This window comes from Lynx canadensis, chromosome X (genome assembly GCF_007474595.2).
Source record: "Lynx canadensis isolate LIC74 chromosome X, mLynCan4.pri.v2, whole genome shotgun sequence".
NCBI lineage: Eukaryota > Metazoa > Chordata > Mammalia > Carnivora > Felidae > Lynx > Lynx canadensis.
Genome location: NC_044321.2, coordinates 74618799 through 74645140, shown reverse-complemented (window position 1 = coordinate 74645140; position 26342 = coordinate 74618799). Strand labels below are relative to the sequence as shown.

General features: G+C 37.2%; 1 protein-coding gene across 9 annotated transcripts in view; it reads right to left on the bottom strand.

Moving 5' to 3' along the window:
• Window positions 1–26342, bottom strand: part of DIAPH2 (diaphanous related formin 2) — a 1054294-nt gene that overhangs the window by 779493 nt on the left and 248459 nt on the right. For 8 of the 9 annotated variants that reach the window (XM_030305030.1, XM_030305024.1, XM_032592287.1 and 5 more), the window contains 3 exons: window positions 21707–21781; window positions 21556–21625; window positions 1581–1717 (listed from right to left, as the gene is read on the bottom strand). In XM_030305030.1, coding sequence (XP_030160890.1) covers window positions 1581–1717; window positions 21556–21625; window positions 21707–21781 — 282 coding nt within the window. The remainder of the gene's footprint in view (window positions 1–1580; window positions 1718–21555; window positions 21626–21706; window positions 21782–26342) is intronic. The other variant, XM_032592290.1, reaches the window with a different exon arrangement.

The window sequence follows — 26342 nt, the reverse complement described above, 5'->3', positions numbered from 1 at the left end:
TACAATATTAAAATCTTATAATAAAGTGCTGGAAAGAGCAAATACATTTAAAAGAATTGAAAACATCAACAATCTTTGAAAATGGGAACAAGAAACAAAAACTAAAAGAGAAAAGCTAGGTAACTAGAAAAGCATCTATAATTACCTAGCACAAGAGAATTATTTACCGGAAGAAAATTATTGGAAACTATCACTATACAGTGTCTGAATCAAATTAACCTCCCTGAAGTATACTATGCTTATGGAACTATAGTTATAATTATAAAACATATACCAGAATAGGTGATATTATAGGAATTAAATACTGAAAACCCAATTGACAAGAAAAACACTGTTTACTCATATATAAACGGATTTTTCCATGAAATCTAAGGAAACCTTACTTTTGTATATGTTATTTCATTCTTTGCTCTGAGATAAGACTTAATGCTCTATGATAATATTTTTGGTTAGTGTTTGTCTTTGGTTTCTAAGTACACTAAGCAGCATTAAGCAAGATCTCATTTTATTCAAACATGTATGAAAAAGCCAATGTATTACAATATTCTTAAGTCTTTTCATGGCCCTGTTCTGATTCAAACAGAAATTATTACTGTCACACGAAATGTTCAGAAGAAATATTTTAGTTCATGTTGGTAAGAGGATACTTTATCCTTTATCACAATGGTTCCTTACTAACTGGGCTTGTTAATGACATCAAATCTGAAATTTTTCTTCTCAGTCAATATTATTTCCATAGGAATGTATGATCTAATGTACATTCAGCAATGACTTGTTAAAATTAACACATACATGCTCTCTGAATAATTACAATCTTTTTTGTTCTTTCTGTTTAACAGGTTTACTTCACTCTATGCATAACTACTTCATCTTTTCATTTATCATAGGCAAATAAAGTAAAATACCACTTTAAATAAAATCATAGTACAAAATAAAAGCATCTGGTCAATTCAGTGGGTTAAGGAAGTCAAATTTTTTGATAGGCACATGTAGAGGATATTTGCGTATGTGTGTGTGTATGTATTTAGCCATATTTGCTCTCTGATTTTTCCCCACTTTTATAATGATTGCTTTACCTTCAGCTAGATAAAATTCTATTTATTCAATATGAATCCAACTTTGAAGAATTTCCCACTAGAATTCTATTTAAAATCTCTGTCAAAAAATTTTAGGGGCGCCTGTGTGACTCAGTCGGTTGGGCGGCCGACTTCGGCTCAGGTCATGATCTCGCGGTCTGTGAGTTCGAGCCCTGCATTGAGCTCTGTGCTGACAGCTCAGAGCCTGGAGCCTGTTTCAGATTCTGTGTCTCCTTCTCTCTCTGCCCCTCCCCCGTTCATGCTCTGTCTCTCTCTGTCTCAAAAATAAATAAATGTTAAAAAAGTTTTTAAAAAAAGTTTTTTTAAATCCTGTATGTAAAAATAGATATGGTAAATTGCCAGTAAATTATTTTCTACAATTTAATTTTTTAAATTGTAATCTAAAGTAATTTTCATGCAAGTAATCTAAAGAAAATCACAAAATGTGGGCTTCCTCAAGTACTATTTTCCATGCACTTAATATATTAATACAGCAATACTTACATGTTCTCTTCTCCAACAATGCAAATAGCAGAAAGTATTTTTACTATTTCAGTCATCATGTTGGGTTGTTTGGGATCAATTGCTCTTGCCAATAGCAAAAGACTCCTTTCATCTCCTAGAATCCTTTGCAATCCAAACTAAAGAAAAAGAAAAAATAAAAACAATAACCCTCATTCAAAATGCCTATGTAATGCATGTTTAATTTAAAAAACAACTTACAGGGTGCCTGGGTGGCTCAGTCAGTTAAGTCTCTGGCTCTTGGTTTCAGCTCAGGTCAAAATAGCATGTATATAAAGCCCCACGTCAGGCTCTGCCCTAGAACACTGACAGTGCGGTGCCTGTTTATTTATTTTGAGAGAGAGAGAGCGAGAGAGAGAGAGCATGAGTGGGCTAGGGGGAGGGACAGAAAGAGGGAAAAAGAGAATCCCATGAATAGACACTTCTCCAAGGAAGACATCCAGATGGCCAACTGACACATGAAAAAAAAGTTCAACATCACTCATTATAGGGAAATACAAATCAAAACCACAATGAGATACCACCTTACACCTGTCAGAATAGCTAACATTAACAACTCAGGCAACAACAGATGTTGGCGAGGATGTGGAGAAAGAGGATCTCTTTGCATTGTTGGTAGGAATACAAGCTTGTGCAGCCACTCTGGAAAACAGTATGGAGGTTCCTAAAAAAGCTAAAAATAAAACTACCCTATGACCCAGCAATTGCACTACTAGGCATTTATCCACGGGATACAGGTGTGCTGTTTCGAAGGGACACATGCACCCCCACGTTTATAGCAGCACTATCAACAATAGCCAAAGTATGGAAAGAGCCCAAATGCCCATCGATGGATGAATGGATAAAGAAGAAGTGGTATATATATACAATGGAGTATTACTCGGCAATCAAAAAGAATGAAATCTTGCCATTTGCAACTATGTGGATGGAACTGGAGGGTATTATGCTAAGTGAAATTAGTCAGAGAAAGACAAAAATCATATGACTTCATTCATATGAGGACTTTAAGAGACAAAACAGATGAACATAAGGGAAGGGAAACAAAAATAATATAAAAACAGGGAGGGGGACAAAACAGAGGAGACTCATAAATATGGAGAACAAACTGAGGGTTACTGGAGGGGTTGTGGGAGGGGGGATGGTCTAAATGGGTAAGGGGCATTAAGGAATCTACTCCTGAAATCATTGTCACACTATATGCTAACTAATTTGGATCCAAATTTAAAAAAATAAAACATTAAAATAAAATAAAGTAAAATAAAATAAAATAAAATACAACTCATATTGGTCTTCTAAAAACCTATATCTCCACAATAAGGTTCTATTTAATTACATGAATGTTTTTCAAATGTAGTTGCTTGTCTGTGTATTTTTTTTTATTTGAAATGACTGCATCTTGGGAGTTTTTGCCCCTTGATCAGATATGATTTCCCTTAGCTTGCCTAAAAAATCTATAAAGATTTGGGAGAAATACCTGAATAATAAGTATTTCCTCAACAAAGAAAAACATGTAAAGTACTTACTGATATAATTTTCTAAAGTAACTCTACTTGTGTCATAGGATCTCTCTGGAGATATCTAGAATTCATGGTTACATTCTCTAATTTGTATAGAAAATAAAATTAAACAAAAGGGGTAAAATGTTGGAAAGTTCTTTTTGTATACTATATGCTGGTTAAAGAAGCAATAAACCTCTTCCATACCATCTTCTATCTTCCTCCTTTCAGGAAGCTGTGCTACATTACAAAAGCTATGAACCCAAGGAAATGGTGACTAGGTTTTGGTAAGTGTCACAGTGAACTAGGCAGAGAAGACACCATTTTCACTAATTTTCTAGGCTTGGATATGAACACACAAGTGTGTATTATAAGTATGAACAGAAAAAGAAATGTTTTAAAAGGTTAAAATTGAAATCTTGCCATTTACAACAATGTGGACAGAACTGGAGGGTATTATGCTAAGCGAAATAAATCAGTCAGAGAAAGACAGATATCATATGACTTCACTCAGATGTGGAATTTGAGAAACTCAACAGATAAACATAGGTGAAGGGAAGGAAAAATAAGATAAAAACAGAGGGAGAGGCAAACCATAAGAGACTTTTAAATACAGAGAACAAACTGAGGGTTGCTGGAGGGGGGTGTAGTGGGGGAGTGAGTTAAATGGGTGAGGGGCATTAAGAAGTACACTTTTAAGGATGAGAACTGGGTATATGTAAGAGATGAATCACTGGGTTCTACTCCCAAAGCAAAGACTACACTGTATGTTAAATAACTTGAAAATAAATTAACAAAAAATAAATAAATAAAAATAAAGTAATACTAAAAAAAGTAGATAGACAATGAGAAGTTGCTGGAGGGAAAAAAGAGAACTCATAATTAAAACCTATGTGCACACATTTGGCTAAACAGTTAAAAATTGTTAGAATAAATGGGAGCAGGTATGTAGATAACCCCAATGGGTTCACTGTTTTACCTTGAATTTTTTATATTAACTTTGGATTTAGTGTTTTGTTTTTTTAAGCTATGCTGGGATTGATAACACAGAACACTAAAAATAATAAAGTTATATTGTAAAACAAAAAAGAAAAAAGGCTAAAATTGGTTTTCACTATATTTAGAAGGTATTTTCGTTGATCTTTGTCCCACAAAGTATTTCTCAGATTTCTTATGAAATGTTTGTTTCTCATTAGTTTAACAGTGGAATCCTACATTTCATTAGATCAAAATTGTCATTTCAAACTAACTTTTAGTTAATTACCAAATATATGAATATTTTCATAATTCCTAATTTAACTTCCAAAAGAATTTGGGGGAAAAAGGGGAATATAGCTAAAGCTCTTAAATGTAACTTTACCAGGGGTCATAATAAATAAGAACATACACAGAGACAAGACAGAAAAAAAAAAGAAATGGAAGAGACAAGATGAAAAAGAAGCAAAAAAAGAAAAAAACCCAAAAACCAGAATGGACAAATATGTATAAAGGTGGCCAGTAGGTACTAAATAGCAAGAAAAATACATGAAAAACATAGTATAAAACTAAGAGAACGGTGTTTACTATGCAATTACCAAACTTAAAATAATAGCTTTAAAAATCAAATAGACTGAGGGAAGGAGTTAACTTGGTGAAATAGTAGGAGGACCTTATGCTTGCCTTATACCTTGAACACAGCTAGATATTATCAAATCATTCTGGGGGCATCTGGGTGGCTCAGTTAAGCCTCCAACTTCAGCTCAGGTAATGATCTCATGGTTTGTGAGTTTGAGCCCTGGGTCGGACTCTGTGCTGACAGCTCCAAGCCTGGAGCCTGCTTCTGATTCTGTATCTCCCTCTCTCTCTTCTCCTTCCCTAGGCACACTCTATCTCTCTCTCTCTCTCTCTCAAAAATAAATAAACTTTAAAAAAAAAACATTCTGAACACCCAGGAATTCAATCTGAAGACTGAGAGAACAAACTGCACAACTACAGGGAGAAAAGAGGCCACAACATGGAAGGTAAGAAATGCAGTGATATGATCTGGGGGGAAAAAGAATCATGGGACTACAGAGGAAAGGGAGTCCTAATCCTGGGGTGGGAGGGGGGAGGAAGAGGGAGAGGAAGGGAGAGAAAGAGAGAGATAAAGGAGCACAGCAGCACGCAGGGCACTGCACAAGAAAAACACTTGGGGCAGCCTCTCCCAAATGCCCTCCAAGAAGGGGAACTGTCCCTTCCATGTGATTCAGGGGATTCTCAGAGCACAGTGTCTGCTCTTGGGCCTCTGCCTTCCCATTGAGCTGCCCCATTTATTAGCATATGGGCAGAAAAACATGCTGAGGAGAGGTAACCTGGATGTCAGTTTTTTTGCTGTGCTTTACCATGACCTCCAAGCTACTGCACATTTCGTGCGGCTACTTTTCTCGGAAAAACTGCAACCAGCCACAGTGCAGCAAGACCCTCCCCCAGAGATAGCATGGGTCCTTGTCCCACTGGGTCACTAAAATTTGTGGAGCCGTGAATCCCAGCCACGCATATGAGATAAAAGGAGCGCTGCACCACCACTGGGTCGGCAGACAGTGCAGATACAGGGTGAAGTCAGGGACATGACATAAGCCTTGGACACAAGAGGGGAGACTGTCTGCTCTTTTGTGAGGGTCAGAACAGTAAGGGATGTAAATGCCCCTCTCAATGGAAGACAGTGGGCCCACACAATTCTTCACCCCTCCAATAGCACCAACGAACTTCAGAGAGCAGCACAGCACACACAGTGGAGGCTTGAGACACTCAAACCAATCTGTGTCCCCCTGCATTCTGCAGGTGCATTTTTTAATAGGGCAAGTGTCACTGACAGCCAGAGCAGCAGCAGACCTCTATTTCAAAAGATCAGCACAGGCCAATATCCCTGATGAATATGGATGCAAAAATTCTCAATAAGATACTAGCAAATCGAATTCAACAGCATATAAAAAGAATGATTCACCATGATCAAGTGGGATTCATTCCTGGGATGCAGGGCTGGTTCAACATTCGCAAATCAATCAACGTGATCCATCACATTAACAAAAAAAAAGAGAAGAACCATATGATCCTGTCAATCGATGCAGAAAAGGCCTTTGACAAAATCCAGCACCCTTTCTTAATAAAAACCCTTGAGAAAGTCGGGATAGAAGGAACATACTTAAAGATCATAAAAGCCATTTATGAAAAGCCCACAGCTAACATCATCCTCAACGGGGAAAAACTGAGAGCTTTTTCCCTGAGATCAGGAACACGACAGGGATGCCCACTCTCACCGCTGTTGTTTAACATAGTGCTGGAAGTTCTAGCATCAGCAATCAGACAACAAAAGGAAATCAAAGGCATCCAAATTGGCAAAGATGAAGTCAAGCTTTCGCTTTTTGCAGATGACATGATATTATACATGGAAAATCCGATAGACTCCACCAAAAGTCTGCTAGAACTGATACATGAATTCAGCAAAGTTGCAGGATACAAAATCAATGTCCAGAAATCAGTTGCATTCTTATACACTAACAATGAAGCAACAGAAAGACAAATAAAGAAAATGATCCCATTCACAATTGCACCAAGAAGCATAAAATACCTAGGAATAAATCTAACCAAAGATGTAAAGGATCTGTATGCTGAAAACTATAGAAAGCTTATGAAGGTAATTGAAGAAGACTTAAAGAAATGGAAAGACATTCCCTGCTCATGGATTGGAAAAATAAATATTGTCAAAATGTCAATACTACCCAAAGCTATCTACACATTCAATGCAATCCCAATCAAAATTGCACCAGCATTCTTCTCGAAACTAGAACAAGCAATCCTAAAATTCATATGGAACCACAAAAGGCCCCGAATAGCCAAAGGAATTTTGAAGAAGAAGACCAAAGCAGGAGGCATCACAATCCCAGACTTTAGCCTCTACTACAAAGCTGTCATCATCAAGACAGCATGGTATTGGCACAAAAACAGACACACAGACCAATGGAATAGAATAGAAACCCCAGAACTAGACCCACAAACGTATGGCCAACTCATCTTTGACAAAGCAGGAAAGAACATCCAATGGAAAAAAGACAGCCTCTTTAACAAATGGTGCTGGGAGAACTGGACAGCAACATGCAGAAGGTTGAAACTAGACCACTTTCTCACACCATTTACAAAAATAAACTCAAAATGGATAAAGGACCTAAATGTGAGACAGGAAACCATCAAAACCTTAGAGGAGAAAGCAGGAAAAGATCTCTCTGACCTCAGCCGTAGCAATCTCTTATTCGACACATCCCCAAAGGCAAGGGAATTAAAAGCAAAAGTGAATTACTGGGACCTTATGAAGATAAAAAGCTTCTGCACAGCAAAGGAAACAACCAACAAAACTAAAAGGCAACCAACGGAATGGGAAAAGATATTTGCAAATGACATATCGGACAAAGGGCTAGTATCTAAAATCTATAAAGAGCTCACCAAACTCCAAACCCTAAAAACAAATAACCCAGTGAAGAAATGGGCAGAAAACATGAATAGACACTTCTCTAAAGAAGACATCCAGATGGCCAACAGGCACATGAAAAGATGTTCAGCGTCGCTCCTTATCAGGGAAATACAAATCAAAACCACACTCAGCTATCACCTCATGCCAGTCAGAGTGGCCAAAATGAACAAATCAGGAGGCTATAGATGCTGGAGAGGATGTGGAGACACGGGAACCCTCTTGCACTGTTGGTGGGAATGCAAATTGGTGCAGCTGCTCTGGAAAGCAGTGTGGAGGTTCCTCAGAAAATTAAAAATAGACCTACCCTATGACCCAGCAATAGCACTGCTAGGAATTTATCCAAGGGATACAGGAGTACTGATGCATAGGGGCACTTGTACCCCAATGTTCATAGCAGCACTCTCAACAATAGCCAAATTATGGAAAGAGCCTAAATGTCCATCAACTGATGAATGGATAAAGAAATTGTGGTATATATACACAATGGAGTACTATGTGGCAATGAGAAAAAATGAAATATGGCCCTTTGTAGCAACGTGGATGGAACTGGAGAGTGTAATGCTAAGTGAAATAAGCCATACAGAGAAAGACAGATACCATATGGTTTCACTCTTATGTGGATCCTGAGAAACTTAACAGGAACCCATGGGGGAGGGGAAGGAAAAAAAAAAAAAGAGGTTAGAGTGGGAGAGAGCCAAAGCATAAGAGACTGTTAAAAACTGAGAACAAACTGAGGGTTGATGGGGGGTGGGAGGGGAGGGTGGGTGATGGGTATTGAGGAGGGCACCTTTTGGGATGAGCACTGGGTGTTGTATGGAAACCAATTTGTCAATAAATTTCATAAAAAAAAAAAAAAAAAAAAACAAAAGATCAGCACAACCCACCCTCCCCCACCACACACACACACACACACACACACACACACACACACACAGCAGGTGTACTGATCCTAGGGTGCTGCAAAGCTTCAGCTCTAGTAAAAATAGGACTAGGAACAGGATTTCCTAACGCACAAAGGACAGAGACAAGAATAAATGCAAAGACAGAGTAATTCATCCCAAAAGAAAGAAAAAGAGGTCACAGCCAAGGAACTAATCAAAATTGATAAAGTAATGGGAATGAACTAGAATTTAAAACAACAATAGGGGCGCCTGGGTGGCGCAGTCGGTTAAGCGTCCGACTTCAGCCAGGTCACGATCTCGCGGTCTGTGAGTTCGAGCCCCGCGTCGGGCTCTGGGCTGATGGCTCAGAGCCTGGAGCCTGTTTCCGATTCTGTGTCTCCCTCTCTCTCTGCCCCTCGCCCGTTCATGCTCTGTCTCTCTCTGTCCCAAAAATAAATAAACGTTGAAAAAAAAATTAAAAAAAAAAAAAAAAAAAAAAAACAATCATAAGGATATTAGCTGGGCTTGAGAAAAGCATAGAAGAAATCAGAGACCTTTACCAAAGAGATACAAGACCTAAAAACTAGTAAGGTTGAAATAAAAAATGCTATAACTGAAATGCAAAACTGACTGACGTACTGAACAGATGATGGAAGAAGTAGAGGAACAAATAAGTGATTAGAAGATGAAATTATGGAAAATAATGAAGCTGAAAAGGGGGAAAGAAAAATATTGGACCAAGAATGTAGACATAGGGAACTCAGCAACACTATTAAGTGTAATAACATTTGTATCATAGGAGTCACAGAAGAAGAAGAGAGGGGAAAAGAGGCAGAAGGTTGACTTGAGCAAATTATAGCTGAAAACCTCCCTAATCTCGGTGAGAAAAGACATGCAAATCACAGAGGCAAAGAGAATTCCCATCAAAATCAACAAAAGCCAGTCAACACCAAGATATACCATAGTAAAAATTTCAAAATAAAGAGATAAGAAACGAATGCTGAAAGAGACAAGGGAAAATAAAGCCCTAAACCACAAGGGAAGATTAATCAGGTTCCTGACAGTTCTCTCCACAGAAACCTATCAGGACAGAAGGGAGTGGCATGATATATTCAACATGCTAAAGTGGAATACTTTGTACAACAAGGCTGTCAATCAGAATAGGAGGGCTAAAGAGTGTCCCAAAGAAACAAAAACTAAAGGAGTATCTGATCACTAAACCAACCTTGTAAGAAATATTAAAGGAGAATCTTTGAGTGGGAAAGAAAGACCAAAAGCAACAAAGACTATCCAAAGACAGGAACAGAGAAAATCTCCAGAAACACTGGCTTTACAAGTAATACAATGGCACTATATTCATATCTATCAATAAACACTCTCAAAGTAAATTGTTTAATTACTCCAAGCAAAAGACATAGGGCATCAGAATCGATAAAAAGAAAAAAAAAAAACAAGACTCATCTATCTGGCGACTACAAGAGACACATTTTAGACCTAAAGACAGCTGCAGATTAAAAGTGAGGGGATGGAGAACCATTTGTCATTCTAATGGACATCAAAAGAAAGCCAAAGTATCCATAGTTATACAAGACAAACTAGATTTTAAACCAAAGAATATAAGAAGAGATAAAGAAGGGCAATATATCATGATAAAACAGCCTATCCAATAAAAAGATCTAACAATTGTAAATATTTATGCTCCCAACATAACACCCACATATATAAAACAATTAATAACAAACACAAAGAAACCCATTGATAATAATACATTAATAGTAGGGTATTTAACACTCACAACAATGGACAGATCCACTAAGCAGAAAATCAACATGGAAACAATAGCTTTGAATGACAAACTGGACCAGATGGACTTAACAGACATATTCGGAACATTTCATCATAGAGCAGCAGAATACACATTTTTATCGAGTGCACATGGAACATTCTGCAGAATAGTTCACACACTGGGTCATAAATCAGGCCTCAACAAGTACAAAAAGATTGAGATCATGCCATGCATATTTTGTGATCATAACACTATAAAACTTAAAGTCAACCACAAGAAAAATTTGGAAAGACCACAAATACATGGAAGTTAAAGAACATCCTACTAATGAATGAATGGGTTAACCAGGAAATTAAAGAAGTTATATATATATATACACATATATATATATATATATATATATATATATATATATATATATACATATATGTATATATATATGTGTATGTGTGTATATATATATGTGTGTGTGTGTATATATATATGTGTATGTATATATATATATATATATGTATATAAAGAGAGAGAGAGAGAGAGAGAGAGAGAGAAAACGAGTGAAAATAAAAACACTATGGTCCAAAACTTTTGGGATGCAGCAAAGCAGTCATAAGAGGGAAGTATAGCAATACAGGCCTATATTAAGAAGCCAGAAAGGTCTCAAATATACAACCTAACATTAAATCTAAAAGAGCTAGAAAAGGAAAATAAAATAAAGCCTAAAGCCAGCAAAAGAAAGGAAATAACATATTAGAGCAGAAATAAGTGATATAGAAACAACAACAACAAAAAATCAGTGGAACAGATCAATGAAACCAGGAGCTGGTTCTTTGAAAAAATTAATAAAATTGATAAACCCCTAGCCATACTTATCAAAAAAAAAAGACAAAGGACCCAAATAAAATAATAAATGAAAGAGGAGATATCACAACAAACACCACAGAAATACAAACAATTATAAGAGAATATTATAAAAATTATATGCCAACAAATTGGGCAATCTGGAAGAAATGGATGAATCCCTAGATACATTTAATCACAAAATCTGAAACAGAAAGAAATAGAAAATTTGAATGGACCAGTAACCAGTAAAGAAATTGAATCAGTAATCACAAATCTCCCAACAAACAAACGTTCAGGGCCAGGTATCTTCAAAGTGGAATTCTACCAGATATTGAAAGAAGAGTTAATGCCTATTCTTAAATTGTCACAAAAAATAGAAATGGAAGGAAAATTTCCAAGGTCATTCTATGAGGGCAGCATTACCTTGATTCCAAAAGCAGACAAACACCACTAAAAATGAAAATTACAGGTCAAATATCCCTGAGGAACTTAGATAAAAAATTCTCAACAAGATACCAGCAATTCAAATCCAACAGTATATTAAGGAATTATTCACCATGATCAAGCGGGATTTATTCCTGGGCTACAGGGCTAGTTCCATATTTGCAAATCAATGAACGTGATAAAACACATTAATAAAAGAAAGGATACAAACCATATGATCCTCTCAATAGATGTAAATAAAGCATCTGACAAAGTACAGCATCCATTCTTCATAAAAAACCTCAACAAAGTCGGAATAGAGTGAATATACCTCAACATCATAAAGGCCATATACAAAGACCCGTGTCTAAGATCTACTGAGAGCTTTTTCTCTAAGGTCCGGAACAAGACAGGGATGTCCACTCTCATCATTGTTATTTGACATAGTACTGTAAGTCCTAGCCTCAGCAATCAGAAAACAAAAGGAAGTAAATGAATCCAATTCAGCAAGGAAGATGTCAAAATTTCACTATTTGCAGACCACATGATACTCTATGTAGAACACCTGAAAGACTCCATCAAAAAATTTCTAGAACTGATAAACAAATTCAGGATAGTCGAAACCGTAAGATACGTAGGAATAAACCTAACCAAAGAAGTAAAAAGAAAAAATTGTACTCGGAAAACTATAAAACACCTACATTATGAAAGAACTTGAAGATGACAAAAGAAATAGAAAGCTATATATGAAGCTATTATAAAGTTATTGTCATCAAGAGAGTATGATACTGACACCAAAACAGACACATAGATCAGTGGAACAGAATAGAAAAGCCAGAAATGGACCTACAACTATATGGTCAACTAATCTTTGACAAAGAAGGAAAGAATAACCAATGGAATAAAGTCTCTTCAACAAATGGTTTTGGGAAAACTGGACAGCAACATGCAGAATAATGAAACTACACTATTTTCTTATACCATATACAAAAATAAATTCAAAATGGATTAAATACCTAAATGTGAGACAGGAAACCACCAAAATCCTAGAGGAGAACACAGGCAGCAACCTTTTTGACCTCACTCAGAGCAAATTCTTACTAGATATGTCTCCGGATGCAAAGGAAACAAAAGCAAAAATAAACTATTAGGGCTTCATCAAGATAAAAAGCTTCTATACAGTAAAGAAAACCATCAAAACAATAAATAAATAAAAGGCAGCCTACAGAATGGGAGAAGATATCTGCAAATGACATATCTGACAAAAGGTTAGTATCGAAAATCTATAAAGTACTTATCAAACTCAACACCCAAAAAACAAGTAATCCTGTGAAAAAATGGGCAGAAGATATGAATAGACACTTGTCCAAAGAAGACATGAATAGATACTTGTCCAAACAAGACACCAAGATGGTTGACAGAAAGAAGAAAAGATGTTCCACATCTCTCATCATCAGGGAGATACAAATCAAAACCATGATGAGATACCACCTCACACCTCCTAGAATGTCTAAGATTAACAACACAAGAAACAACAGGTGTTGGTGAGAATGCAGAGAAAGGGGAACCCTCTTGCACTGCTGGTGGGAATGCAAACTTGGTGCAACAACTCTGGAAAACAGTATGGAGGTTCCTCAAAAATTTTAAACTTAGAATTACCCTAAAATCCAGCAATTGCAATATGAGGTATTTACCCAAAGGGTACAAAAACGTTGATTTGAAGGGGGGCATGCATCCCCAATGTCTATAGCAGCACTATCAACAATAGTCAAATTGTGGAAAGAGCCTAAATGTCCATCGACTGATGAACGGATAAAGAAGAGGTGTTATATATATATACAATGGAAGATTACTCAGCCATCAAAAAGAATGAAATATTACCATTTGCAATGACATGGATAGAGCTAGAGTGCATTATGCTAAGCAAAATCAGTCAGAGAAAGATAAATACCATATGATTTCACTCATATGGAACTTAAGAAACAAACCAGATGAACATATGGGAGGGGGGAAAAGAGAGAGCAAAACAAACCATGAGAAACTCTTAAAGATAGAGAATAAACTGAGGGTTGATAGAGGGAGGTGGGTGGCAATGACCTAGGTGAGTCATGGGTAATGTTGAGGGCCCTTGCTATGATGAGGACTAGGTGTTGAGCACTAGGTGTAAGTGATGAATCACTGAATTCTACTCCTGAAACTAATATTGCACTGTATGTTAACCTACTAGAATTTAAATAAAAATGTGAGGAAAAAAGAAATCATCACTCTAAACTTAAGAGCAATATGACAGCAATGGAAGCTAAGAGGTAATGGGTAACTTTTTTATCCTATTATGGTCCTATCATTACATGTTTTGTATAAGGAAAAGAGTTGTTGAAGAAAGCTATCTAAACTTCTTGGGTCCAACAAATGTGAAATTTAAGTTATTTCAGATGCAAGTGTCATGCTTTGACTATGATAATTTATTCCACATGGAGTGGATATAACATATACATATATTTTTATTTTGAATATGTACTTTACACCTATTGTTTCACATGCCTATAATTTAAAAGATCCACCATTTATTCATTTCCTAAGCATTTATATGCAAGTTATTAAAATGTCCTAACTAAAACTTGACGTTAGTTTAGAATAATCTAAGTCAAACCATCATGTTTTTTAAAACTGCCAAACTCCTTAAGTAATAAGTAATTATGTTTTGACATAACAACTAATGCCTTGTGGGAAAAGGCTCTACAGAAAATCTCACTACTATGAATTTATCTAGTTGCTACCCTGATTACAGTTATTTAGTATCCTGGGAATCTGTGAGAGTTGACAATGCGAGTCAATAAGAATTTAAAACTAAGGGTTCTACAACTAATTTTACAGATGAGGGGATTGATAGCCAGAGAATTCAAATGATTTTTTAAATGCCACTCAACTTATTGGTAAATCATGTACTATATCTCCCAATTTCTAGTACTGTTTTTGTTCTATTATTTCTTTGTTTCTCTCAATTGAATAAAGAGATTCATCTTGATTTGTAGAGATGCAAGGTTCATTAGTGCTGTCTTGTTAAGAGACTAGAATCTGCACAAATCTGTTGCAAAACAGTAAGGGTACAAAAGTTGTGAAATTCTGAAGTGAAGGGAAGATGGCGGCGTAGGAGGACGCTGGGCTCACCGCGCGTCCTGCTGATCACTTAGATTCCACCTACACCTGCCTAAATAACCCAGAAAACCGCCAGAGGATTAGCAGAACGGAGTCACCAGACCCAAGCGCAGACGAGAGGCCCACGGAAGAGGGTAGGAAGGGCGGCGAGGCAGTGCGCTCTCCACTGACTGGCGGGAGGGAGCCGGGGCGGAAGGGCGGCTCCCCAGCCAAGCAGAGCCCCCGAGTCCAGCTTGCAAAAGTGGAGGGGCCTGACGGACTGTGTTCCGACAGCAAGCGCGACTTAGCGTCTGGGAGGTCATAAGTTAACAGCTCTGCTCGGAAAGCGGGAAGGCTGGAGGACAAAGGGAGGGAGAGCTGCTGAGCCCCCTGACGACAGAGCTCAGTTTGGTGGGGAACAAAGGCGCTCGCCAGCGCCATCTCCCCCATCCATCCCTCAGCCAAAATCCCAAAGGGAACCGGTTCCGGCCAGGGAAATTGCTCCCTCCGCGCAAACACCCAACTCTGTGCTTCTGCGGAGCCAAACCTCCGGCAGCAGATCTGACTCCCTCCGGCTGCCACAGGGCCCCTCCTGAAGTGGATCACCTAAGGAGAAGCGAGCTAAGCCTGCCCCCCCTCCCGCCGTGCACCTTGCCTACCCACCCCAGCTAATACGCCAGATCCCCAGCATCACAAGCCTGGCAGTGTGAAAGTAGCCCAGACGGGCCACGCCACCCCACAGTGAATCCAGCCCCTAGGAGAGGGGAAGAGAAGGCACACACCAGTCTGACTGTGGCCCCAGCGGTAGGCTGGGGGCAGACATCAGGACTGACTGCGGCCCCGCCCACCAACTCCAGTTATACACCACAGCACAGGGGAAGTGCCCTGCAGGTCCTCACCACACCAGGGACTATCCAAAATGACCAAGCGGAAGAATTCCCCTCAGAAGAATCTCCAGGAAATAACAACAGCTAATGAACTGATCAAAAAGGATTTAAATAATATAACAGAAAGTGAATTTAGAATAATAGTCATAAAATTAATCGCTGGGCTTGAAAACAGTATACAGGACAGCAGAGAATCTCTTGCTACAGAGATCAAGGGACTAAGGAACAGTCACGAGGAGCTGAAAAACGCTTTAAAGGAAATGCAAAACAAAATGCAAACCACCACGGCTCGGATGGAAGAGGCAGAGGAGAGAATAGGTGAACTAGAAGATAAAGTTATGGAAAAAGAGGAAGCTGAGAAAAAGAGAGATAAAAAAATCCAGGAGTATGAGGGGAAAATTAGAGAACTAAGTGATACACTAAAAAGAAATAATATACGCATAATTGGTATCCCAGAGGAGGAAGAGAGAGGGAAAGGTGCTGAAGGGGTACTTGAAGAAATCATAGCTGAGAACTTCCCTGAACTGGGGAAGGAAAAAGGCATTGAAATCCAAGAGGCACAGAGAACTCCCTTCAGACGTAACTTGAATCGATCTTCTGCACGACATATCATAGTGAAACTGGCAAAATACAAGGATAAAGAGAAAATTCTGAAAGCAGCAAGGGGTAAACGTGCCCTCACATATAAAGGGAGACCTATAAGACTCGTGACTGATCTCTCTTTTGAAACTTGGCAGGCCAGAAAGAATTGGCACGAGATTTTCAGGGTGCTAGACAGAAAAAATATGCAGCCGAGAATCCTTTATCCAGCAAGTCTGTCATTTAGAATAGAAGGAGAGATAAAGGTCTTCCCAAACAAACAAAAACTGAAGGAATTCATCACCACTAAACCAGCCCTACAAGAGATCCTAAGGGGGATCCTGTGAGACAAAGTACCAGAGACATCACTACAAGCATAAAACATACAGACATCACAATGACTCTAAACCTGTATCTTTCTATAATAACACTGAATGTAAATGGATTAAATGCGCCAACCAAAAGACATAGGGTATCAGAATGGATAAAAAAACAAGACCCATCTATTTGCTGTCTACAAGAGACTCATTTTAGACCTGAGGACACCTTTAGATTCAGAGTGAGGGGATGGAGAACTATTTATCATGCCACTGGAAGCCAAAAGAAAGCTGGAGTAGCCATACTTCTATCAGACAAACTAGACTTTAAATTAAAGGCTGTAACAAGAGATGAAGAAGGACATTATATAATAGTTACAGGGTCTATCCATCAGGAAGAGCTAACAATTATAAATGTCTATGCGCCGAATACAGGAGCCCCCAAGTATATAAAACAATTACTCATAAACAGAAGCAACCTTATTGATAAGAATGTGGTAATTGCAGGGGACTTTAACACCCCACTTACAGAAATGGATAGATCATCTAGACACACGGTCAACAAAGAAACAAGGGCCCTGAATGAGACATTGGATCAGATGGACTTGACAGATATATTTAGAACTCTGCATCCCAAAGCAACAGAATATACTTTCTTCTTGAGTGCACATGGAACATTCTCCAAGATAGATCATATACTGGGTCACAAAACAGCCCTTCATAAGTTTACAAGAATTGAAATTATACCATGCATACTTTCAGACCACAATGCTATGAAGCTCGAAATCAACCACAGGAAAAAGTCTGGAAAACCTCCAAAAGCATGGAGGTTAAAGAACACCCTACTAACGAATGAGTGGGTCAACCAGGCAATTAGAGAAGAAATCAAAAAATATATGGAAACAAACGAAAATGAAAATACAACAATCCAAACGCTTTGGGATGCAGCGAAGGCAGTCCTGAGAGGAAAATACATTGCAATCCAGGCCTATCTCAAGAAACAAGAAAAATCCCAAATACAAAATCTCACAGCACACCTAAAGGAAATAGAAGCAGAACAGCAAAGGCAGCCTAAACCCAGCAGAAGAAGAGAAATAATAAAGATCAGAGCAGAAATAAACAATATAGAATCTAAAAAAACTGTAGAGCAGATCAACGAAACCAAGAGTTGGTTTTTTGAAAAAATAAACAAAATTGACAAACCTCTAGCCAGGCTTCTCAAAAAGAAAAGGGAGATGACCCAAATAGATAAAATCATGAATGAAAATGGAATGATTACAACCAATCCCTCAGAGATACAAGCAATTATCAGGGAATACTATGAAAAATTATATGCCAAAAAATTGGACAACCTGGAAGAAATGGACAAATTCCTAAACACCCACACTCTTCCAAAACTCAATCAGGAGGAAATAGAAAGCTTGAATAGACCCATAACCAGCGAAGAAATTGAATCAGTTATCAAAAATCTCCCAACAAATAAGAGTCCAGGACCAGATGGCTTCCCAGGGGAGTTCTACCAGACATTTAAAGCAGAGATAATACCTATCCTTCTCAAGCTATTCCAAGAAATAGAAAGGGAAGGAAAACTTCCAGACTCATTCTATGAAGCCAGTATTACTTTGATTCCTAAACCAGACAGAGACCCAGTAAAAAAAAGAGAACTACAGGCCAATATCCCTGATGAATATGGATGCAAAAATTCTCAATCAGATACTAGCAAATCAAATTCAACAGCATATAAAAAGAATGATTCACCATGATCAAGTGGGATTCATTCCTGGGATGCAGGGCTGGTTCAACATTCGCAAATCAATCAACGTGATACATCACATTAACAAAAAAAAAGAGAAGAACCATATGATCCTGTCAATCGATGCAGAAAAGGCCTTTGACAAAATCCAGCACCCTTTCTTAATAAAAACCCTTGAGAAAGTTGGGATAGAAGGAACATACTTAAAGATCATAAAAGCCATTTATGAAAAGCCCACAGCTAACATCATCCTCAACGGGGAAAAACTGAGAGCTTTTTCCCTGAGATCAGGAACACGACAGGGATGCCCACTCTCACCGCTGTTGTTTAACATAGTGCTGGAAGTTCTAACATCAGCAATCAGACAACAAAAGGAAATCAAAGGCATCCAAATTGGCAAAGATGAAGTCAAGCTTTCGCTTTTTGCAGATGACATGATATTATACATGGAAAATCCGATAGACTCCACCAAAAGTCTGCTAGAACTGATACATGAATTCAGCAAAGTTGCAGGATACAAAATCAATGTACAGGAATCAGTTGCATTCTTATACACTAACAACGAAGCAACAGAAAGACAAATAAAGAAACTGATCCCATTCACAATTGCACCAAGAAGCATAAAATACCTAGGAATAAATCTAACCAAAGACGTAAAGGATCTGTATGCTGAAAACTATAGAAAGCTTATGAAGGTAATTGAAGAAGATTTAAAGAAACGGAAAGACATTCCCTGCTCATGGATTGGAAAAATAAATATTGTCAAAATGTCAATACTACCCAAAGCTATCTACACATTCAATGCAATCCCAATCAAAATTGCATGAGCATTCTTCTCGAAACTAGAACAAGCAATCCTAAAATTCATATGGAACCACAAAAGGCCCCGAATAGCCAAAGGAATTTTGAAGAAGACCAAAGCAGGAGGCATCACAATCCCAGACTTCAGCCTCTACTACAAAGCTGTCATCATCAAGACAGCATGGTATTGGCACAAAAACAGACACACAGACCAATGGAATAGAATAGAAACCCCAGAACTAGACCCACAAACGTATGGCCAACTCATCTTTGACAAAGCAGGAAAGAACATCCAATGGAAAAAAGACAGCCTCTTTAACAAATGGTGCTGGGAGAACTGGACAGCAACATGCAGAAGGTTGAAACTAGACCACTTTCTCACACCATTTACAAAAATAAACTCAAAATGGATAAAGGACCTAAATGTGAGACAGGAAACCATCAAAACCTTAGAGGAGAAAGCAGGAAAAGACCTCTCTGACCTCAGCTGTAGCAATCTCTTACTCGACACATCCCCAAAGGCAAGGGAATTAAAAGCAAAAGTGAATTACTGGGACCTTATGAAGATAAAAAGCTTCTGCACAGCAAAGGAAACAACCAACAAAACTAAAAGGCAACCAACGGAATGGGAAAAGATATTTGCAAATGACATATCGGACAAAGGGCTAGTATCTAAAATCTATAAAGAGCTCACCAAACTCCACACCCAAAAAACAAATAACCCAGTGAAGAAGTGGGCAGAAAACATGAATAGACACTTCTCTAAAGAAGACATCCAGATGGCCAACAGGCACATGAAAAGATGTTCAGCGTCGCTCCTTATCAGGGAAATACAAATCAAAACCACACTCAGGTATCACCTCACGCCAGTCAGAGTGGCCAAAATGAACAAATCAGGAGACTATAGATGCTGGAGAGGATGTGGAGAAACAGGAACCCTCTTGCACTGTTGGTGGGAATGCAAATTGGTGCAGCCGCTCTGGAAAGCAGTGTGGAGGTTCCTCAGAAAATTAAAAATAGACCTACCCTATGACCCAGCAAGAGCACTTCTAGGAATTTATCCAAGGGATACAGGAGTACTGATGCATAGGGGCACTTGTACCCCAATGTTTATAGCAGCACTCTCAACAATAGCCAAATTATGGAAAGAGCCTAAATGTCCATCAACTGATGAATGGATAAAGAAATTGTGGTTTATATACACAATGGAATACTACGTGGCAATGAGAAAAAATGAAATATGGCCTTTTGTAGCAACGTGGATGGAACTGGAGAGTGTGATGCTAAGTGAAATAAGCCATACAGAGAAAGACAGATACCATATGGTTTCACTCTTATGTGGATCCTGAGAAACTTAACAGGAACCCATGGGGGAGGGGAAGGAAAAAAAAAAAAGAGGTTAGAGTGGGAGAGAGCCAAAGCATAAGAGAATGTTAAAAACTGAGAATAAACTGAGGGTTGATGGGGGGTGGGAGGGAAGGGTGGGTGATGGGTATTGAGGAGGGCACCTTTTGGGATGAGCACTGGGTGTTGTATGGAAACCAATTTGTCAATAAATTTCATATATATAAAAAAAAACAAAAAAACAAAAGTTGTGAAATTCTGTATTAATGCTGATAGAAATCTTTCTGAAAGAGACTTCCAGGAACAGAACAATTAGTATAGTCTATACAGCAGTCTTATGTCAACTAGCAAGTATCTTCTACACATGTCAGATGTTCTTTCCTGTTAACATGTGTGCATAATATATACATATATAATCATATATAATCCCATATGTTTAAGAAAGACTACAGATTAAAGAATCTTATAGCATTAGTTATTAATAGCTATACATTTATATTATAGTAATAGCTACACATTTGTGCAGTTTTTGGTTACTGTTATAATTATTTCTATTAAATATCTTGAGATTATCAAAAACACCATCTAAAGAGAATTATACAATTAATTAATTAGTGGTATTTTACTTATAGGAATATAGAGCAAATCTAATACAGTAACAAAAAAGTTTATAGAAAAAATAACTATAACTTCATAACCTGTACAAAGATTACTGTTACAAAAAAACCCTTGTCTAGAATTTGTAAAGTCCCTCATATTGCAACTGCTATACATATACAAAAAAACCTTCCCATCTTCCTAAAATGTCTTTTATGTATATTAATTCACTAACATTAATTGAACAAAGAAGAGAAATCTTCACCATTGCAAACAAGTTCTTTTTTGCTGGTTCTTAGCACACAAGTCAAACCATACTTTTGGATTTTCCTTTTCAATGGAATAAAAATTCTGTAAAAACTGGTATTCAACACATAGCATTTAACCATAAAAGAAAAAATATATATATAATTTGGGAACAGATTTATGTTTCCATAATTGTAAAAAACTACCAGTGAATATTTTGTGAAGCAAAGTATATTTTTAAATATATTTCAATGAAGCTTATTATGATTTGCACCATAAAGACCCTTTGACAACTGAATAAGCACCTACTATTTTGTCAGTTTCATACTTCCATATACTGTTGGACAAGTTCTCACCTTTTGTCACAGGCAGAAATAAATACTACTTACCTTATTATTCATGAATGCTTTGAGGCACTGAATAAGTTTATACTGATTCTTCTTGTCTATGTTTTCTTGCCTGAATAAAGGGGAAATAAACAGGTTACACTGTGCTCAAAAATTTCCGCTTTGGTGATTTTTTTTTCATGTTTATTCTTACTGTTTCTTGTCCAGAAGCTTTTCCAGCACATCCAATAAGAGTCCGAGACCTTCATGGCTAAAGTTGTTAACCCAGCTATAAAATGATCAAAAAAATGTGTATAAATAATTTATATATTTAAAACATTAAATATCCAAAATGAAATTTTGATTTTTAAATCTGATAATCCTGTCTTTATAACACTTGTCATTTTTTTTCTACTTCCATTGCTATAAGTATTGACTCTATGAAGATGATTCAGTGATCTTTACCTCAATGCCAGACTTCTCTTCACATTTTAGATTGCCTATTCCACAGTAATGCCTTGGTTGTTTCACCAGCATCAGATACTGAAGTCGGCATATATAAGCCAAATTGATCTTCCCCTGTATCTCTGTTACCCTAAATCAACTCTTCTTCCACTCTTCCATACTCTGTTAATAACACTGCTATTCTTTGAATCCTTCAAACTTGAAATACTGGCATAATTTTTTGATCTCCATCTCTTTCACCTTTGTATTTATTCTTTTCATTCATTCCACAAATATTTATTGAGTACCTACTAAGCACCAGGCATGGTCTGGGTGATAGAGATATAACAGGCAACAAAACTAAGCCTTTACCCTCATGTAGCTTACTATCAAAAAAGAAGGAGACATGATAAACAGATAAACAAGTATATAATAAAATGTCAGTAGTTTGGAGCTATGAAGAAAAATCAACTTTGGTAAAAGGAATAATGAATGCCAGGATGTGATTTATTTTTAAATATTTTTTAATGTTTTTATTTATTTTTGAGATACACAGAATGCAAATGTTTCATATGCACTGCCATCAAGCTATAAAGCATTTATTTATTTATTTATATTTAAATTTTAATATTTATTTCTCTTGGAGAGAGAGAGACTGAGTATGAGCGGGGGAGGGGCAGAGAGAGAGGGAGACACAGAATCCGAAGCAGGCTCCAGGCTCTGAGCTGTCAGCACAGAGCCTGCGTGGGACTTGAACCCACAAACCGTGAGATCATGACCTAAGCCAAAGTCGGATGCTTAACTGACTGAGCCACCCAGGCACCCCAGGATGTGATTTTTTTAATGTGTTGTCAGGGAAAGATTGTTTGATTAGGTGGCATTTGAGCAGAGTCTTCAAAGAAATGAGGACTTGCACAGTAGAAGGATGAAGGACAAATCAAGTCCTGAGGAGGTAGCTAGTATGCTTTGAGTATTCCAGTAATTGTGAGGAGACCCATGTGGCTGCAGCTGAATAAGAAGTCTTGGAAGAATGGCAGCAAATGAAGCCCCATGTGTGGTAAAAGGCTGGAAGACTGATCATGTACAGCTTGGTTTGACTTTCTGTCATCCAGTCATGAATATGCTACTTGTAGAATGACTCCCATATATTTCCCCTCCCCTCCTTTTCATTGTGTCTGATAACATTCTAGTTTAGCCCTAGTTACCTTTTCTTTAATGTGACAGGAGTCTCCCAACTAGGGTCTCTGCAGCATCATTCTTTTATTCAGTTTACAAAATGCAAGATTAGATTGCACTTAATCAGCAGTCATATGTCCAAAAATTTCCTCTGTACTACCCAACACATTTCAAGTCCCTTGACCCAATATTCTGATCTAGCCTCAAATATTCCGAACCAATCACATCCACAATGTATATGGAAGTTCATTTTAAACAAATTGTTTTAATTTCCATAGTGAAAATGAGAAAAAATCAATATGGCATTGTAATGATAATTGGCAGCAAGCTACTGTTCATTTGAGGCATGTAATCAATCAGTACAATGAGCCATTTTCTCTAAAGACTCTCCCTAATCAGTGGGGTGGTGGTGGAAAAATAAAATGACATCAGCTCTAAGAATAATATATCAGCAGATATTACAGCACAATATACCCTTACAGAAAACTTAAAGTAATAGAAATTCTGAACAAATTTATATACCCAGCCCTTGGTATCTCCTTTGGCATTTAGGAAGATAAAATAATCTATGATTTCCTTAAATTTAATACTTATAAATTACTTTTCAAGATTCTAAATTTTACTCATATTCTTTTCACACCCAGTACTTCTAAAATTATTGGTTACTTTTTTCTTGGATTAGGAAAGTGTTTGGTATAAGAACATTACTTATATCTGGTCACTTAACATCAGTCACCCACACATCCCAGACTTCTTCAAATTGTGCGGTTTATGGTACTTTGGTTTCACTCAGTGGAAATTACTATTGGTCTGAAAAAAATAGGATACTCATGAAACCTAAGTGTGAGGATGCAGGGCCCATTTATTAAAAACTAGGCAGTGAAAAGTCTTAACAGAATATTTTAGGCCAATGGGCAGTGGAGGCCTAGTTAGAATATTCAAGACTTTTAAAGTAGACAGAATAGGAGTCCAAAAGGAGCCTGATACTAGAGGGATAAAATAATTATGTAGCATGATGACACTCGACAGGTTAAAAGGAAGGGAATGCAGCTAAACATATCTTTTTTTTTTTCTTTTTCTCTTGCCAGCATCATTGCTCTTTCAGGCACTAAACACTTTGTGGCCTTTAGCCAAATGCTGTTTTTTCTTTTTCTTTCTCTCTTTCTCTCCCTCTCTCTATAAATATATTGATTTTATCAAATACAAAAGTGGCCATGAAATGATGAAGCAGTTTAAAAACAAAATGTTGGCTACTCTACATCGGCAAGAATCCTGATACTACTACACCTGAAGTAACTATAAATCAGTGGTTCTCAAGGTACGTGTCCCAAACCAGCAGCAGCATCAACATCAGCTGGGAACTTGTAAAAAATACAAATCTGTGGGCCCCACCCCAGACCCACCAAATCAGTAACTCTGGGGATGGGGCCCAGCAATCCGTGTTTTAACTAAACCTCTAGGTGATTCTGATGCTCAATTTTGAGAACCACTGACATAGAACACTGCCTTTCTCAAGCAAGACTCAGGCTCAAAATTCAAGATTGCTTTATACACCCCCTCAACCATACTGTGAATTCCCACTGCCACAGGACAGAGATTCAGATTCAGTCCAAGCAAGTATATTTGGTACATTTTTCACAGTATGCAAATTTCAGCTCTGAGTTACTCCATACTAATTGGAATATCTAGAGGTATAAATATACAGTTGATGACTCTATTTAAAATCTGCCTCAGAGATTGCAAATAAAGACAGATATATACATAAATTTTCAGTAGTATCTCAGTCCTGAGATAAGAAATTGTAATTTATCACAGACACCTTATTTATAAAAGAAACATAGAAGCAGCAGAGGATAATGAAGAACCAAACAGAATAAAAAATGGGGAAAGAGAATGATCTCTTATAATTCCCATAACCACTCTGAAACATAAGGTTTTTTCCCTTTCATTTTTACTGAAGATTTACATACAATATAATAAATCATTTTGACAAATGCATAATCATGCAAACTCCAATACAAAAAAGATACACAACATCTTCATCACTCCAAAATACTCCATTATTCCTTTTCAAAGCCAATCCCTTTTCCAAACTCCCAGCCCTCTGGAAACACTTATCTGCTATGTAACCCTAGTTTTGCTTTTTCTAGAATGTCATTAGAAATGGAATTATAAAGTATGCAGGTTTTGTGTCTGGCTTTTCTCATTTAGCATAAATATTATGATATTCAACCATTTTGTTGCATTTATCAGTGGTCCATCCCTTCTTATTGTATGGATATACCGTTGTTTTTTAATCTATTAATCAGTTGATGAGTATCTTGGTTATTTCCAGGCTTTAATGATTATGAATAAAACCTCTATAAATATCCATAATTTTTCTTGGGAAAGTAATTGGGGTAGAATTGCTCGGTCTCATGGTAAGTATATGTTACACTTTTCAAGAAACTGCTTTCCAAAGTGGCTATCCTATTTGGCATTCCTTTAGCAAAGTGTAACAGCTCCATTTGCTCAGAATCCTTCCCAACTTTTCACACTGTCAAATATTTTTAAACTTTAGCCATTATGAAACTTGTTTTCAGATAAAATGAGAAGCAAAGTAGTTAAGTAACTTTCCAAACATCACTCAACAAGTATCAGTTCTAGGGCTCACACCCAGGTCTAACTCCAAAGCCCATGTTTATTTCAATCATGCCATTAGAAATTACTAACAGGAACAGAAGATAATTTTCTATAACAACATCTGCATTGAGCTTATGTCTATACGTGTGTGTGTGTGTGTGTGTGTGTGTACACACGTGTGTACACAGCTTATATCTATATCTACATATCTCATATCTAGATTATATCTATGTCTAGACACACAAACATGTGCTTTGCTTTATTTAACAGCTTACTTCATTCATTTAGGTGTTATAAGTACTTTTCAGACCATGCTTTTATTGTCTTTTAAAGTCCTAAGCTTTATAAGAAATCTACTAAATATTGTTAAGGAAAGATATCTGGAGAACCCAACTAAAACTTCCAATTAAGATTTAGGTAAGGCAGCTCATTGAAAAGAATAGGGCCAGAATGTAGCTTACACTTTTTTTCCCCCTTTGGATAAGCTATATAGTTTACAGTCTTTTCAAGTATTAATATATTGGTTATTTTATGTTATTAAGTCACCTAAGTCAAAGAGTTGTCTTGACATACTGTACATCTAAGTTGATGTTTGTGGCCACTACCTG